The sequence below is a fragment of the Pan paniscus genome, chromosome 13 (genome assembly GCF_029289425.2).
Source record: "Pan paniscus chromosome 13, NHGRI_mPanPan1-v2.0_pri, whole genome shotgun sequence".
NCBI classification, from domain to species: Eukaryota; Metazoa; Chordata; class Mammalia; order Primates; family Hominidae; genus Pan; species Pan paniscus.
This window is the reverse complement of record NC_073262.2, coordinates 84,153,289-84,169,992: the sequence shown is the minus strand read 5'-3', so window position 1 is coordinate 84,169,992 and position 16,704 is coordinate 84,153,289. Positions and strand designations below refer to the sequence as shown.

The 16,704-nt window shown below is 35.4% G+C and overlaps 1 protein-coding gene across 2 annotated transcripts in view; it reads right to left on the bottom strand.

The window, feature by feature from the left end:
* Positions 1 to 16,704, bottom strand: part of ITGA4 (integrin subunit alpha 4) — an 82,719-nt gene that overhangs the window by 18,550 nt on the left and 47,465 nt on the right. For both annotated transcript variants that reach the window (XR_010109400.1, XM_003823539.7), the window contains exons 16-17: positions 10,262 to 10,411; positions 8,295 to 8,371 (exon numbers count right to left, since the gene is read on the bottom strand). Coding sequence is in view for 1 of the 2 variants with exons in the window: in XM_003823539.7 (XP_003823587.3) it covers positions 8,295 to 8,371; positions 10,262 to 10,411 (227 nt within the window). In the remaining variant the exon portion in view is untranslated. The remainder of the gene's footprint in view (positions 1 to 8,294; positions 8,372 to 10,261; positions 10,412 to 16,704) is intronic.

Here is a 16,704-nt window from a genome sequence, read left to right as displayed (position 1 = left end):
AATGTCAAGTCTCTGGTTCCTCTCACTACTAGACTAATTTGCCTTGGGAAGAAGATGCTGGATCATGATTCACATGCTTTCTCAGAGCCTAACAACACAGTGTTCAAAAAATATAAGCAGGTAAGTACATGTCTGTATTAAACGTAAAGAAGGGTTCGGTGGTGTCCAAGCAACATGTCAGAAAAAAATTGGGGAAATTATTGGATAAGTTATTGACTGTTAGAAGTCTATGAAAGTATCAGCATAAATACTGTCACGTTATAGCCTTAAACCGTGTTTATCTGTTCTGTGATGCTATACAAATTTCAAATGTCTCACTAAGAAAGTAAATATCTAGCATTACCACATTGTGATCTGTACCCTATCCAGAAAACCTAATGTTTTGGTGGTGATAAACCTACTGAAATGACCTATGAATTAATGGCATCATATGACCATGGCAAAATCCAAACTGGAAATGTGGTACGGTTTTTGAGAATTATTCTTATGAACCTCGGAATATGGAAATAAAATAATTTTGGACATTTCCCCCCACTTTTATAACTCTAATGTAACTTCTAAGAAAATGGGCACTTCACTTAATGCTAGAAAATTCTTCCTCTTTTTTTCTATTTTAAACTTATCAGAGTATAATACATGCATAGAAAAATGCACATATCATGATTGTACAGCTCAATACTTTTTATGAATACATGCGTTAAGCACCTAGCTCAAGGAAAAAAATATTAGCAGCACCACTGAAAAACCCTCTGGGGCTTTTTCTTCCAGTTATTGTCCTCACCCTCCTTGATTTTTAATAATATAACTTGGTTTTGTTCAGTTTTGTATTTTATATAAGTTTAATGTAATCTTTGAGTATCTGTTCTTTTGCATGGCTTTTATTCAAAATTTTGTTTGTGAGATTAACATATTGGTACATGTAGTTGTAAAATGTTTATTATCATTGGTGTATATAGTCCGTTTTATGAATATGCCACATCTTATTTATCCTTTCAATTATCCATGGGACTTTTGACAATTCCCATTTTTGGAACTATTATAGTTTTTTGGTCAACATACACATGTAATTCTGTAGGCTAGATACATATTTATATCTATCTTTGTTTCTATCTAGGAGAGATTCTTATAATTTTTTAACCCAGGATTAATTTCTTAAAAATCTTTGAATCTTGGCTTACTTTCACAACCAGCCTAAGTTATATTGACAAACTATGTTTAAAAAACAAAATATACTATCAGGCACTATTTTTAATTAATAAAAATATATATACTTTAGAATTTCCACATAAAAAGCAAGCATATCATAGAGTAGAGGTCTGTAAACTACTCCCTGAAGGCCAAATTCACATGTCTGCCTACTTTAGTAAATAAAGCTCTATGAGAACACAGACATGCTTTTGCACTACAGTGACAGAGTTGAGTAGTTGGGACAGAGATCTCTGTCCCACAAAAACTCAAATATGTACTATCTGTCCCTTCACAGAAAAAAATGCAGGCTCTTGCTACAGAGCAATCCAATTGATGAGTAAATTAATTACAAAATAAACATATAACATATTACCATATTTAATTGAAATCTATTTTGTACTATTCTGACTATAATAGAAGCTTCATTATTTCAGATGGCATAGGATGCAGTTCTTTACCCCAATAAGCCATACGAGAATTAGAGAAAATGATCCCCCAGTCCTCATAACTCCTCCAGACATGGAGAAGAAAGGAAAGAATGCTACTTCCACATGCATCATCTCTACATTGGGATCCTTGATTTGAGCAGTTGGATATGCTGGAAGAATGTGTAATAACTAACAAAGCAGTAATTCCAAACCCTGGGTATCACTGCAGGGTGGAGGAGTCTGAGTGACAGTGTGCTACCACAACATTTTAGGGAATGGCTGTGATTTACTCGTGCCTGTGTTGTAAACCTTGGGGTTAAGTAGTATGAATCTGCTTGGTGGCACTGTTAAATGGGAGAGAGGAAGTGTGTGGGAACATGGCTGTCCCACATCCTGCCCCCCCACTCCAAACTCTATAATCATGTTAGGACTAAAGCAACCTAAGAGGTTCTAAAAGTAAACTTCAGCTTGACATTAAAGTTTAATTAAGACTTGTAGAAGAGCTGCCCAGAAATAGACATTTATAAAATATTCTGGCTTGTAACCAAAGCATTAGTCACTGAACACCTTTGGGAAAGAAGTTGGCACTTAGACAAGCAACAGAAGGTGAAAGCACTGCATAAACAGCTAGGTTCCAAGACAACAGCAAATTAAAGAGAAACACAATGTTCACATTTCAGCAGCTAGACTCCTGGTTTATTTTCCATTTTTAAGCTATTTTGCCCCATTACCATAATTACAATTCTACTTTCTTTCCCCTAAATATACATCTTACTGTAAATTGATTCATTAACAAGATGCTCTCGGAAAGATACCTACCAGCTTCCTATGTGAGACATAATAAAGAACCAGGTGCACATCTGGAAGTGCGACAAGACTGAACCAGAGCTGTCCCTGGGACTCATAGTTCATTCTTCATTAAAACATGCATAATGCAGACTTGAAATTTACAAAGCAGCACAGAATCCATGTAACTTAAACAAATCAAGGTACTGTGTACATACAGAATCATAACTTAATAAGTGACAGAGGAAAAATAGAAAAATGATGTACTGCAGCACCAGGCTCTATGTTTTTTTCTGAGTGAATAATATAGCTTTATTTTGCAAGAAATGCTCCCCAAGTCTTAGTATAATGAATTCACCCTGTCTCCCTAAAATGAATTAGGGCTTGATAGCTAACTTGTTTTTAATCAAGATGCTAGAATAAAATATAATGTAAACTGATACCATACTTCACTATGTCAAGATACATGACTCATTTATTTGACAAAAGAGTAACCTGCAGCAAGTAGTCTACAGGTCTAAGTACAATTTTTATCTTTTTTTCCTTTACTACTGACTTCAGGGAAAAAGACAATACTGAAAAATTCTTGCCTGTTGGAATAGACAGGTTACCTGACATTTAGGAAGATTTTATTAAAGACAGGCAAACTCACTGAGGTTAAGGGAAGAACAGCAGAAAAACTTAAATTGAAAGATTGAACCAGTAATTAGCATGTCTTAGTTTATAAAGCATATAATTCATTCTCCCAAAACTTTATGCTGTCAGTGAGGCAAATATTCATACTATTTCCATTTTAAAAATGGACAATTTCATCACACTAGCTCTTTCGGGAATTAACAGCATGGTGGCAGATGTTGCTCCTTGCTCATTGTCTAGCCAACAGTGATTTCCCTTCTTAGCTGCCAACAGAGCCCTGGATTATTCAGGTGACAGGCAGCATTCCCTTAATATTTCAGAAGACAGACCTCTAGGTTCAACTCCAGAGAATGTATCACAATAACAAAATAATTGATTCAGGATCAATTTACTGTGATCATGATGACTCCATTCTCCTTCAACCATAACAGAATCAGGGATAAACAGGTAACACACGTCTGGTTAATCAGAATACATCTAATGAGGCACTGCCCTTCCTGGAAGGGCAACTTAAAGATGACCAAGCACTTTTGCTCTTTTCCCTTTTCTCTTGCTTGGAAGCTTGATGCTGCTTGGCTATACTGTGATCATGAGGAAAAGCTGAGAGAGCTGGAAAGATAACCATCAATGTCTAGTCTTTGGTAGCTGTTCACCAAACCTGTGAACATCCTTCCTCAAGACTGCTTATTATGCGAAATAATACCTTTATTGTTTAAGTCACTATTAGTTAATTACTCTAAAACTTGCAATTAAAAGTATTCCTAGCAGATACAGAAGCAATTGTTCAGGGAAAGCTTACATCACTCATTCTGGAAGCACAACTGAGGTGCAGAAATGTATTGCAGTATCATTTACATGAGTTTCAAGGATTTGATTTTAAACTCCCTATGTGATGGCTAATACCTTCTATTATATTTGTAATCTTGAAGTCATGTTGGTTCATCTTTATTTTGCACTGCAAGTCCTTTTAAATGCAGTTTATTGTCCTAAGCATTTAGACATACAGGAGGAAGCCTCAACTTAATGGAGAGATGAGAGAGAGTGGATAAGCACTGTTTAGCGTACTGTTGACAGTTTATTATTGCAGTCTTCAGAAACTCATGTTCTTTACTGAGTAAATACATTTACCTAAAACAGGTTTATAGCTCTGGGGCACATAAATACCATTAGTGCCAGCAGAGTTATAGCTGGGAGAATGTATGGAACATATGGTCACAATTCGCCTACTGTTTCTGAGAAAGGAGAGAGGACACCTCTGTGGGAGAGACATATTTCTGTCTGATAGAGTATAATTTACCAAAACACAAAGCACTTTGTCAGAACCTTTCACTGTGAGTCTAAGAAATTAATTAGAAGGGCTCTCATTTGAAAGTTCCTCAAATAATCATTTATCTAATAGAAATACATAGCCTGTAACTTTCTTAGTTGATACAAAAAATATGGTGCCTACTACTTTATATGGACATTCATGCCACTTCAAACCTTGTAAGACTGCAACTACTGAGCCAGTCACAGCAGCTATATTTTCAGGATATAAAGCTTATATGCAGAATTATGTATAGAATTGGCAATGTTTCATTTTATGGCCAAACTAAAAAAGCTTATCTATAGAAATTCCAACCATAATATTTCAAAAATAGAAATAGTAATGACTTTTATTGAGTCTTCATGGAAATCAGGCTTTGCACTAGGCACTTGGCCTGCATTATTACCCTTTAAGACAACCTTAAAGAGTCGGTACTATTTTTACCCACTTAGCAATGAGGAAAGAGGTCTAGAGAAGTTAAAAGTCTTCTCTGAAAAGGTCACTAGTAATACAGTAGATATGGGATTTGAACCAGGTCAGTTTGACTTCAAATCTGGAAGCTCTTCACCACCACAACATTGGTTCTTAGGTTTCAGTGTGATAAGAACTTGGAGCTCTATTAATTGTGAAGATCTGTGGCCTGGTCCCCTTTAGTTCTGACGTGGATGGTCTGGGGCCTAGGAATCTGCATTTCTTTCAAGCATCCAGGTGATTCTCATAAAGGTGGCTCAGAGACAACACCTTAAGAAACACAGCCTTATACTTCATTTAAAATCATTATGCCATTTAAAAATCATAATGGGTTTGATAGGCTGCAAGAAATATCACTCTAAATTAAAAATGCAAAGTAGATATTTTGTTGTGAGAAAACATGTAACAAAGAAAAATAATTCATTAAGATGCATTTTCATTATTCAGGAAAGAAGCATAGTTAGTAATATTTTCTTATAAATGTCAATGTCTCATTTTCTCATACGCCAGAGAGACTGCAATGAAAGGTGATAGCACAAGTGTCTGATTTAAGAAAATGAAAACACTCCTTTACTTGCAGCTTAGAAAAGATTTCCCCCACACAGCTCGTCTTCTTATCAAAGGCCCATGAGGGTAAAAACACCAAGATAATTAAGCGGTTTAGGAAGAAAATAAATACAGAAATGGGAAGATTATAAGTTATTCAACTAAGAAATCAATAAAGGCACTGCCCTACATGCTGGGATACAAAGTAGTCCGTAGTCACTGTTTCTGGATTACAGTTAATCTGGGTAACTTAAGTATAAAATCCAATCATCAATCAAATAGGTCAAGGCTTTTTGGCCCTGAACTATGGACTCTCAAGGCTAAACTGACATTGCCTAAGTGAAAATAATTAATTGATTCTCAGCCATATGTGATCCTACCACAGTAGGGTACTCAACCCTATTTGTCAACCTTTTTACTTATTCCTAGTTGACTCCCTGTCCTTTATCTATTTTGAATTTTTTCCATTCCTTTCAGTTCCCAAACATATCCTCAATGCCTTCAATTACCACATATAAACTTGCTTTTTATCCTAGCCATCCATGAGTTCTCTGTATTTCCCTTCCTTCCATATTGAAATTTCTTAATGTCAAACATATTTTCATAGCTTGTTAGCTCAAGATAAGGAGATTCTTAACTAAGGCTAATTCCTCTACCTATGAATCTGATCCCTTTTGGGATCTTGTTCCATTCTCAGCAAACCTCTCCAGTCACCTGCAGCACTCCAGGCACTGTTAGGCATTGGGAACACAAAAATGACAGGACCCTGCTTTGCAGCAGCTTCCAGGACAGTGTGGAGACAGACTCTCAATAATCGTGAGCACAGTGCCATAGGACCAAGGGCACAACAGAACTTAAGTTTAAGTAGCTGAAGACCAGGGGGCTTCCCCTAGGAAACAGGTGAGATTTAAAAGATAAATAAAAGTTAATCAGGTAGATGGGCAGAAGAAGTGAGAAGATACAGAGGTTCAGGAGAGCATGGCACAGCCAAACCACCATAAGTATTCAGCCATTGATGAAAAACTTCCTGGGGAATTGGTGAAAAATACCACCCAGGAGTTTAGATTTTAAGTCTAAAATGAGCCACTGAAGCACTGTTATCACATGTGTATGTTAGTAATGCAAAATCAAAGGCCAGTATCCTAGAAAGCAGGAGAACTTAGTGACCTAGGTATGATAGTGAGTGCCTAGTTTGGAGTAATAGTGGTAGAGATAGCAAAGCATGATGGATAAGAAAGACATCTAGGTGGTAGTATTGTAGTACTTAATAATTCTGGATATCAGGAATAAGAAAGAGAAAAGAATGCAGATTGAGCCCTAGGTTTCTGGCTTTGGTAACTTTCTAATGTCCACGTCATTCCTGGATAGTGCCTGGACAGATTGAAACTATAGGGCAACCAAAAGGACATGTCTAATAGGGAATTTGATATGTAGGTGGGTGTGAAACTCAAGAGACACTCGTTTAGGCATCAGCAGTGTAGGCATGCCAGTTGAAATTGCAGTTGTGAGCAAGACTACCAAGGTTGAATGTGGTAGTGAGAGAAAGGGCTGAGGGAGGACCATTTAGGGTGCCAAAACCAAAGATCCATCAAAAACAGCTGAAAAGAAAGGGCTAAATAACTACTAAGACAATGGGAGTAGGATAGTATCATGAAAATTAAAGGATAAGACATTCAAAAGAGGAAGTGAACAGTGAAATGCTTCAGAGTGGAATTCAAGTATGGACTGAAAAGCATGTGCTGGAAGTTAAGTTGAAGATGTCTCCCTCCAATTTATTCTTTTCCCTGCCTCTGGCACTCACATTTACATCTTCTAATAATTAAACAAATAACAACATTTGATACGTAAAAATACCTCACTTGAACCTACTTGTTCCCAGTATACTCTCCTTTCTTTAATCACTAATCCTGTCATTTGGCTACTTCTGCACTGAGAGTTCTATCTTAACATTTGCCAGTGATACCCATTTTTTCACCACCCGTCACATTAATAAATGCCAACTTCCATGACCTTTAGACATTACGCTATCTGATCTTTTTATAAATTTTACAATATTAAGTCTCCCTTTTTATATTCTCCATTGGCTATTTCACCAGGGACTTGGTTCTCTTTAATTCCTTGAAGATGCCTTCTCAGTCTCCTACAGGGACTCCCCATTCTTTTTAATCTCCTTGAATAAAACTGTCCTCCAAGATTTGATCTGTAATTTTTTTCCTCTATGAAATTCACATTTCTATCCCTTGGGCCATCTCACAAGTCACTAATATATGGAGGAACTTCCAAACATAATCCTGAACTAGATTTTCAAGTGGAATGCCACATAGAAAAGTCCCTCCAAATTCAACATGCCCCAGATTAAAGCTGCTCCATTTATATCCCAATCTCCCAAAAATAGTTCCCCGTTTCCCTGCCCTGTCACTGATGCATCTTCTTCCCTTCTTTCACTTGCCTTCTATGATCAATCCTCAACCTGAAGTGTTCATTCTCTCTCTCTGGTCCTTGTTTTCACATCATCTTTTTGATATGCAAAATGATTTGAATATAGGGGATCCAGATATGATACAAAATTGCAGTGGTTTATTTGCCATTATAAAATAACGAGAGCAACCAACATTTATCCAGTCTTTGCTATGTGTTAGATGCTATTCTAAAGCACATATCTATTTCCTTTTTACTCTGTTTCCCCTTCTATGAATTTAGAAGAGCAAGATAGTTTATTCCTTTTTAAATTTGTCATACTTGGATTATATATCAGTCTGAGTGATATAACCAGTTTTCTGGCCGATAAAAAACTAAGCATTGTGTTGCTAATTCTTTAAACGCTGTTAATTTTCAAGGGTTAGCTCTTGTTCCTTTTCTTTTGGGAATGCAAATGCATACACTCATTACCCCCTCTTGATGAATAACAGAGACTATATACCACATATACTTACTTCAAAAACCCAATCTTTGCAGAAACCTGTAAATCAGCAGAACAATTTTCATGGGCACAAAACCTTGCAAAGTTTATCTGGAAATAAAAAGACAACGTTTTTTATTTTGATTTAATCAGCAAGTATATTTATATATATTTTAAAGATGACGACATCTGTGATGCATGAGAAAAATAAAATTGATACATCAAATTGACAACTCTTTATTTTATCTCTTTTAAAAAGTTCAATTTGAGAATTAGTAGGGTTCAAATGACAATTACTTGCAGGGCTAAAAGAGCTAAGTTCTAAATAGGTAAAATTTAAAGCCCAAATTTTCTAAGTGAAATAAGCTTTGGAAAAAAAGTTAAATGAAAGGCATTAAAGGAGTTTATTAGCTGCCAAGATGTTTTTCATTGGGTTCCTCTCAATTTTCTGTTGCTGCAGTTTGATCCCACTTATTACATGTAAGTATGGCACTTAATTTTGACAGATGTTGGGACAGTGATTTTATATTCATTCAAATTAGCTACATGGAGATACTTAGAAATTTTACTTAGAGGAAATATTGAACAAAATTAAATAAGTAAGGGTTTCAGAATTTAATTAACTCTAAGCTTTTTAATAAGATCAATAAATACTATAAAGGACCTAGGAAGACCCAAGGCATAAGCTGGGCAAAAGGAAAAAATGGGGAGAGATAAAAGGGAAGATAACGGGAACAGGTAAAGAGAGACGGATGCAGAAAACAAAGAGAGATCTAGAAAGTCAGAAGGAGCCAGGCTCATTAAGTGTGAAGTGACTAGAGTACTGTCAAATAGCGTGCCTACAGCTGGGGGAGAGGTGTAAATATCTCTCTAAATAAATATGATTTTTTTTCTGCCATTTCTATTGGTAAAGCCGGTTGTTCTAAGAATCAAAATATAAATTAACATAACTACAAATTGCTAAGGTTTTGGCTTGTGTACTTGCAATATTGAGATTTTCACTATTAAAGACATTTACAAATAGTTGATGTTGACAACTGAAGTTCAAAAGAAGAGTAAAAACAACCCCTGACTTCCGTAAATATTTTCATATGAGGGTATAGAGAAAAATCTGCTCTTCAGTTATCTTCATTTGATCCTGTATTCTAGACTAGACTAGTGGTGACTGTAAGCTCAATTATCTTAAAGTGACTATGGGGCAATTTTGTCTGGACAGGATATGAACTAGACCTTTAAACGTCCCTTTCATCTTTTACATTCTGTGTGTCATTAGAGAACATTTTAATGAAGGCTTTTTACTATGCCCAGACACATCCTGTTTTTGGACAAACACTATGTCTTTGTGTTGATAGACACTAAAGGTCTGAACAACAGGACTCCTGAGAATAAATACACTGTCAGTGAAACTTAAATATTTTGAGATAATTTAGAAAACGGTTCACTGGTTAGAATGTAGGATCCATCTCAAATGCAATTGATCCTGGGATGTGGCTGAAAAGCATATAATGAAATTTTTAAAAAGAAATTATTGTATAACATAAATACATGTGTCTGTAAATGGGTAAAACTAAGCAAGAAAATTTGATTATGAAGACATGAGTGAATCTGTGAGTAGGATGAAAGCAAGGGAGAAAATGAGAAGAGGAAGATAAACTGAGGACACATGATGACACTGAATAACTAACTTGTAAATACAACCTTCTCCCATTATGATTTCTCTCTAGTAATATATCTTTCTTCACTGGCAAGGCATTAAAAATAGAACATCAGCATTTTATATGAGAATCTACTGTTGTGATTAAATGCATATTTTAAAATATTCAGTTCAATATCCTAAAGGGAATATAAACAATTTAAAGAAATGAATAAATCTATTTTTGTTTTTAAAAATTCATATTTTTAAAAATTCCGACATATAGTTCACTTCTTCAGAATTATGCCATATTTAAAAAATTTAGTTAAATGCCACACAATAATTTGAATAAAGGAAAATATTCCTACTGTTTTTTTAATTATGTCTTTTTCTTTCTTCTGCTGAAGAATTGGCTGAAGTGGTGGGAATTCCTCTGTACTTCGTTTACTGATGACATGAGGACCAAGGTGGTAAGCAGCTTCAATCTGAATTGGGGTGAGGATGTCCCGCACATCTTTCTAAGGAAAATAACCACCATATGAATTAACAAAAACAAGCACGTAGATTAAAAAAATATAAAACTCCTTTCCTGAAAAGGGCCAAACACTATACATGGAAGACAAAGCAAATACTTATCTTTTATCTAAACCGTTAAAAAAATGAAGATGTATATTTTTTCATATCACACAAAATCATTTACGTTTCTTATGAAAAACACAAAAAGAATAAAAATGAAAAATAATACTATCCAATAATAGTTATAAAGGTCTGTACTTGGGAGTATTTTCTTCCATGCTATTTTCTACGCATTTAAAAGATAACTTGATATTATAACATAAGCATTTTTCATGATAAACTTTTTGTAAATCATTTCAAGGTGCTTTTTATCCCATTTAACTTTACCCTATACATTTTCTCTTTATATCTCTCAACAACATTTTGATTGAATTTGATTCATTTGACTCCAGATTTATTATAAAACATCCTTTTTAGTTTTTTTTTTTTTTTTTTTTTTTTTTAAGAGATGGGATGTGTCCCTCTGTCAGCAGACTGGAGTGAAGTGTAGCTCACCACAGTTCTGAACTCCTGGGCTCAAGCGATCCTTCTGCTTCAGCCTTCACAGTAGCTAGGACTACAGATGTGTACCACCATGCCCAGCCAATTTTTTCATATTTATAGAGACAGGGTCTTTCAATGTTTCCCAGACTGGTCTTGAACTCCTGGGCTCAAGGGTTCCTCCAGTTTTGGCCTCCCAAAGAGCTGGGATTACAGGTGTGAGCCACCATACCCAGCCCTTTTCTTTCTTTATGGAACTTTTCTATTATCTTTTCTAACAGATACTGAATGGTATATAGGAAAAGTATTTGTTTTGTACATCTAATTGTATACACTGGTCGCTTCACTGATTTTCTTATTAGTTGTTAAAGTTTTTATTTTTATTTATTTATTTTTCATTTTTGAGTCAGTCTTGCTCTGTCACCCAGGCTTGAGGGCAGTGGCGTGATTTCAGCTCACTACAATCTCTCTCTCCTGGGTTCAAGTGATCCTCCCACTTCAGTCTCCCGAGTAGCTGGAATTACAGGCATGCACAACCACATCCAGCTAATTTTTGTATTTTTAGTAAAGACCAGGTTTCACCACGTTGGTAGGGCTGGTCTCAAATTCCTGACCTCAAGTGATCCACCCCACTCGGCCTCCCAAAGTGCTGGGATTACAGGCTTGAACCACCGCGCCCAGCCGTTTTTGTTTTTTCTAAGTTTATTGTGCTTTTATACTTCACAAAGAACTCTTGAATTTATTTACCAGTTACACAGAAATTGTAACCCATTCACAATCCATTCTGCTCTGTATAACATTCATTTAAACTTAATATCTTAACTAATGTCTACACAGCATTTCTTACTCCTATTCTTGTTGATATGTGGTCACAAGTTTTTTTTTTTCAATAATCAGATTTTTAAAATTCATTGTATTCTGTCTCCAAAGAAACAGCTCGAGTTTATTACAACTGATTGACAATTCTTACATTTTAACCTTTATTTCTATATGCATACATTATTTTCTTTTAAAAATATTTTCTATCAACTTACAAATGATTTTCTTTTCATTTGATTACTTGCTATCCTCATTAAAAAAATTCCACATTATTTTCAAAATTATTTGCTTACACACAGTGAAATAAACAAAAAAAATCTTTGAAAGCATTTGTCATTCGATTAAGTAAGCACTTCACTAGATAGTAAAAGTGTCCTAGACTCTCAAGTCTATGAAAACAAAGAGAGTCAGCCCTCTGTACCCATCGGTTCCACATCTGTGGGTTCAGCCACCTTGGATCAAAAATAGTTGGCAAATAATGGATGGTTGCATCAGTGCTGAACATGTACATATTTTTTTTCTTGTCATTATTCCCTAACTAATACAGTATAACAAGTATTTACATAGCATTTACATTGTATTACATATTATAAGTAATTTAGAGGTGATTTAAAGTATATGAGAAGATTTACAAAGGTTAAGTGCAAATATGGCACAATTTTATATAAGGGACTTGAGGATCCTTGGATTTTTGTATCCAAGTGGGGTCCTGGAATCAATCCCCCATGGATACTGCAGGGCAAATGTATATGAAAATCAGGTAGCATATAAAACACAGTGTCTCTTAGAAAGCATCTGTTCAAGCACTACGCAGACAGAAATGTGATTTTCAAAGGGTACTCAACAAAACAGACTTCTCCTTATCTAAAAGGGTAAGCTAATAAGATTTTACTACTAAAGTAACCTAAGAGGATTTATAACAGAATTCAATTGAGAAACCTAAAGACATGTCGATGAGAAATCTATAAAATGAGATTTAGACACTGCAATAATTAAAAGTAGAAATGATCTCAGGATATAAGAGAGCAGTTCACATCACCACATATAGCCCACCTACACGGAAACTAGTGGAGAAAATCTATGCAGTTTTTGTTTTTCTTGGTATTAGAATTGTTGCTATACGCAGGAGATAATTTGATGAATTGGTCACAGACTGTGGTGTCTTTCATACTAATAATTTAAGGCTGAGTTTTTGACTCTACTTTTCATATGGCTGTTTCAATCTATAAGTTCTTCTCATCTTAAAAAATAGATTCAACAAATTCCCTCTTGACCATTAAAGAGTCTAGTATTTTCACCCAGGCTAGACATATTAACTTAAACCATAATTAAGGTTTATATTATGCTAGATGAGTTCCTCAAGGTAGACCCACGACACTGCAATTGACAGACCTCCTACTAAGTAATGTCAGTGGACCAGGTTTCTATTTATCTATAGACATTTCAGGATTGCAATATGGCTTAAACATTACTGCCCCAAAGCAGATAAGGAATAGATTATTTTCAAAGCTCATCAATTAATAATCCTTAAGAAATAGGGAATAAATCCCTATCACACAAATTATTGCTGTGTTGCTATATTATTTATAGAGTAACTTTTGATAAAAATCAACGAAGTAATTTAATAAAGACACACACCACATAAAAGACTATATCTATTCTATGTCTTTATGTAATTATAAACAAAAAGGATGTAATCTTTTTTCTCTTTTCATTTACAACATTATCAATTTATGTATATAGTGGTTAAAAGCAATAGTGGTCTGAAGGTGAAGAACTGGTGTTCAAATCTGGGGTCCACCACTTATTATCTACATAACATTGGACAAGTTTCTTAATTTGTCTATGGCTTAGTTATGTTATCTGAAAATAGGAATAATAACAATTATGGTGGTTATACCTATACCTTACTGTTGTGATGATTAAATGACATAATGTCCGTAAAGCAGACCTGACAAGATTTGTATGTTGCTTCAAATTTCAGGTATATAAGCCAACTAAGAAATTACTAAATTTCAGTTTCCTAGAATAGGAGATTCTGGTGAACATTTGGAAGGAATAAGAAAACTGAACTACTACTGCCAACCATCAACATTAAATAGAAAATTAGTTATAGAACAAGGAATAGAGCTCTATTTATTAAACGGTATTTAGAAGATTTGGAGCCTGAGAGTACTCAAGATCCCTGATTACTTTTCCATTCTTATACAGAGATTCTTATATTAAATTACTTGGTAAGTGATCATCTCAACATGAAACTTTGACCGTATAGGAATGCTGCAAATCAAGGCCAAATCCCAAGTTATCGACTTGTGAAAACGGAACAGCTTGAAGCCCTGAGTATTCAAGTAATAGCAAACTTGATTAAATCATTCCCTAGGTGTAGGAGGAGCTAGACAGCCACTGATTGTCCCTCCACATGTCCACTGTTTTAATTCTTCTCAACAAGCTTACTTTGACCAAATTACATGCTATCTAATTCATACTAATTTTCCACAAGGTCTTCTCTACATCTGTTGTATATTACTTTCATTATCCTAATTAGCTATTAATTACGCTTTTCTTACAATATATAAAATGTACATGCACTCTTGCAAAAACTGTATTTGACAGATATTCACACTTATTTAACAGCTCCACCTAAGGACAAAAGCTGTAATATCAAAAATGTCTTGAAGTGATTAATTAAATATTTGGGAGTAAAAAAGTAGATTTGTTTACATTTTAAAATTTGGATGGGCATGTGCTATCTATATTAAAAATAATGAAGATTCCATGCCACATTTTTATGGACAATTACATAAAATAGGGTGCCCACAAGCATGCAAATTAGCACATGCCTGAAATTACATAACGTCTGTCTTCTTGCTTGACTTTCATGGAAATCTGTATTTCTGGCCAACTTGAGAGCTGAGCAACAGGCCCATGTCCTCCTGTTAACTTGGTGGGGCAAAAAAATTTATAAGATATCACTAAATAAAAAATAATGTCAGGATTAAATATTTGAAGATATCTATTCATGGGCCTACTGTGTCCAAGGCGGCTCTAGGGGTACACAACTGAAAGTCAGTACCTGTCACAATCTATGTTCCACAAATCCACATAGACAGTGTGGGGCATGAATATTCTGACAGAGGCATGTCTAAATACAGAAGAAGTAGGGCCACCTAATCTACACATAAAAGGGGCTGGGGAGGCTCTTACATAGGAAGATTTTAAGCAAGGAATATGACTAGATTTTGGAAACACCTCTCTGGTGCTAATGCAGGGCTCGGGAAGGAAAAGCTGAGACCAAGACACAGGTTAGTACCTGAACCATCACCATCTTGTATAATTGCAGTCCCTTTATCTAGTAAGCTTGGCTCAAGTGGTAGAGAACAGTCAGACATCTAGCACTACAATTTCCTGAGAAAAGACAGCACCCCCAAGACAAATGCCCTAACCATTATACCAATAGAACATTCTCAGATTTTTCTTATAGAATTTTTTAAATAGCACCAAGAACATAGCATCCATAAATTTGTTAAATATTTATTAAGTTTCTGCCTTATGTAATGGATTGTGCTAGCTCTAAGAACATAAATATGCAAAAGATAATATCCTGCCTCAAAGATCTTGCAATCTAATGAAGAATTCACGTTATAATAATCAATTCACTTCTAGAATACCATAATATTAGTACAGTGATATAGTTTGCTCACACTTAGATTTTCCGCAGAAATATCTGCATATATGAATCAGTCCATAGTGTGCTATTGTTTTTTTTTTTTGTTTTTTTTTTTATACTTTAAGTTTTAGGGTACATGTGCACATTGTGCAGGTTAGTTACATATGTATACATGTGCCATGCTGGTGCGCTGCACCCACTAACTCGTCATCTAGCATTAGGTATATCTCCCAATGCTATCCCTCCCCCCTCCCCCCTCCCCACCACAGTCCCCAGAGTATGATATTCCCCTTCCTGTGTCCATGTGATCTCATTGTTCAATTCCCACCTATGAGTGAGAATATGCGGTGTTTGGTTTTTTGTTCTTGCGATAGTTTACTGAGAATGATGGTTTCCAATTTCATCCATGTCCCTACAAAGGATATGAACTCATCATTTTTTATGGCTGCATAGTATTCCATGGTGTATATGTGCCACATTTTCTTAATCCAGTCTGTCATTGTTGGACATTTGGGTTGGTTCCAAGTCTTTGCTATTGTGAATAATGCCGCAATAAACATACGTGTGCATGTGTCTTTATAGCAGCATGATTTATAGTCATTTGGGTATATACCCAGTAATGGGATGGCTGGGTCAAATGGTATTTCTAGTTCTAGATCCCTGAGGAATCGCCACACTGACTTCCACAATGGTTGAACTAGTTTACAGTCCCACCAACAGTGTAAAAGTGTTCCTATTTCTCCACATCTTCTCCAGCACCTGTTGTTTCCTGACTTTTTAATGATTGCCATTCTAACTGGTGTGAGATGATATCTCATAGTGGTTTTGATTTGCATTTCTCTGATGGCCAGTGATGATGAGCATTTTTTCATGTGTTTTTTGGCTGCATAAATGTCTTCTTTTGAGAAGTGCCTGTTCATGTCCTTCGCCCACTTTTTGATCGGGTTGTTTGTTTTTTTCTTGTAAATTTGTTTGAGTTCACTGTAGATTCTGGATATTAGCCCTTTGTCAGATGAGTAGGTTGCAAAAATTTTCTCCCATGTTGTAGGTTGTCTATTCACTCTGATGGTAGTTTCTTTTGCTGTGCAGAAGCTCTTTAGTTTAATTAGATCCCATTTGTCAATTTTGGCTTTTGTTGCCATTGCTTTTGGTGTTTTGGACATGAAGTCCTTGCCCACGCCTATGTCCTGAATGGTAATGCCTAGGTTTTCTTCTAGGGTTTTTATGGTTTTAGGTCTAACGTTTAAATCTTTAATCCATCTTGAATTG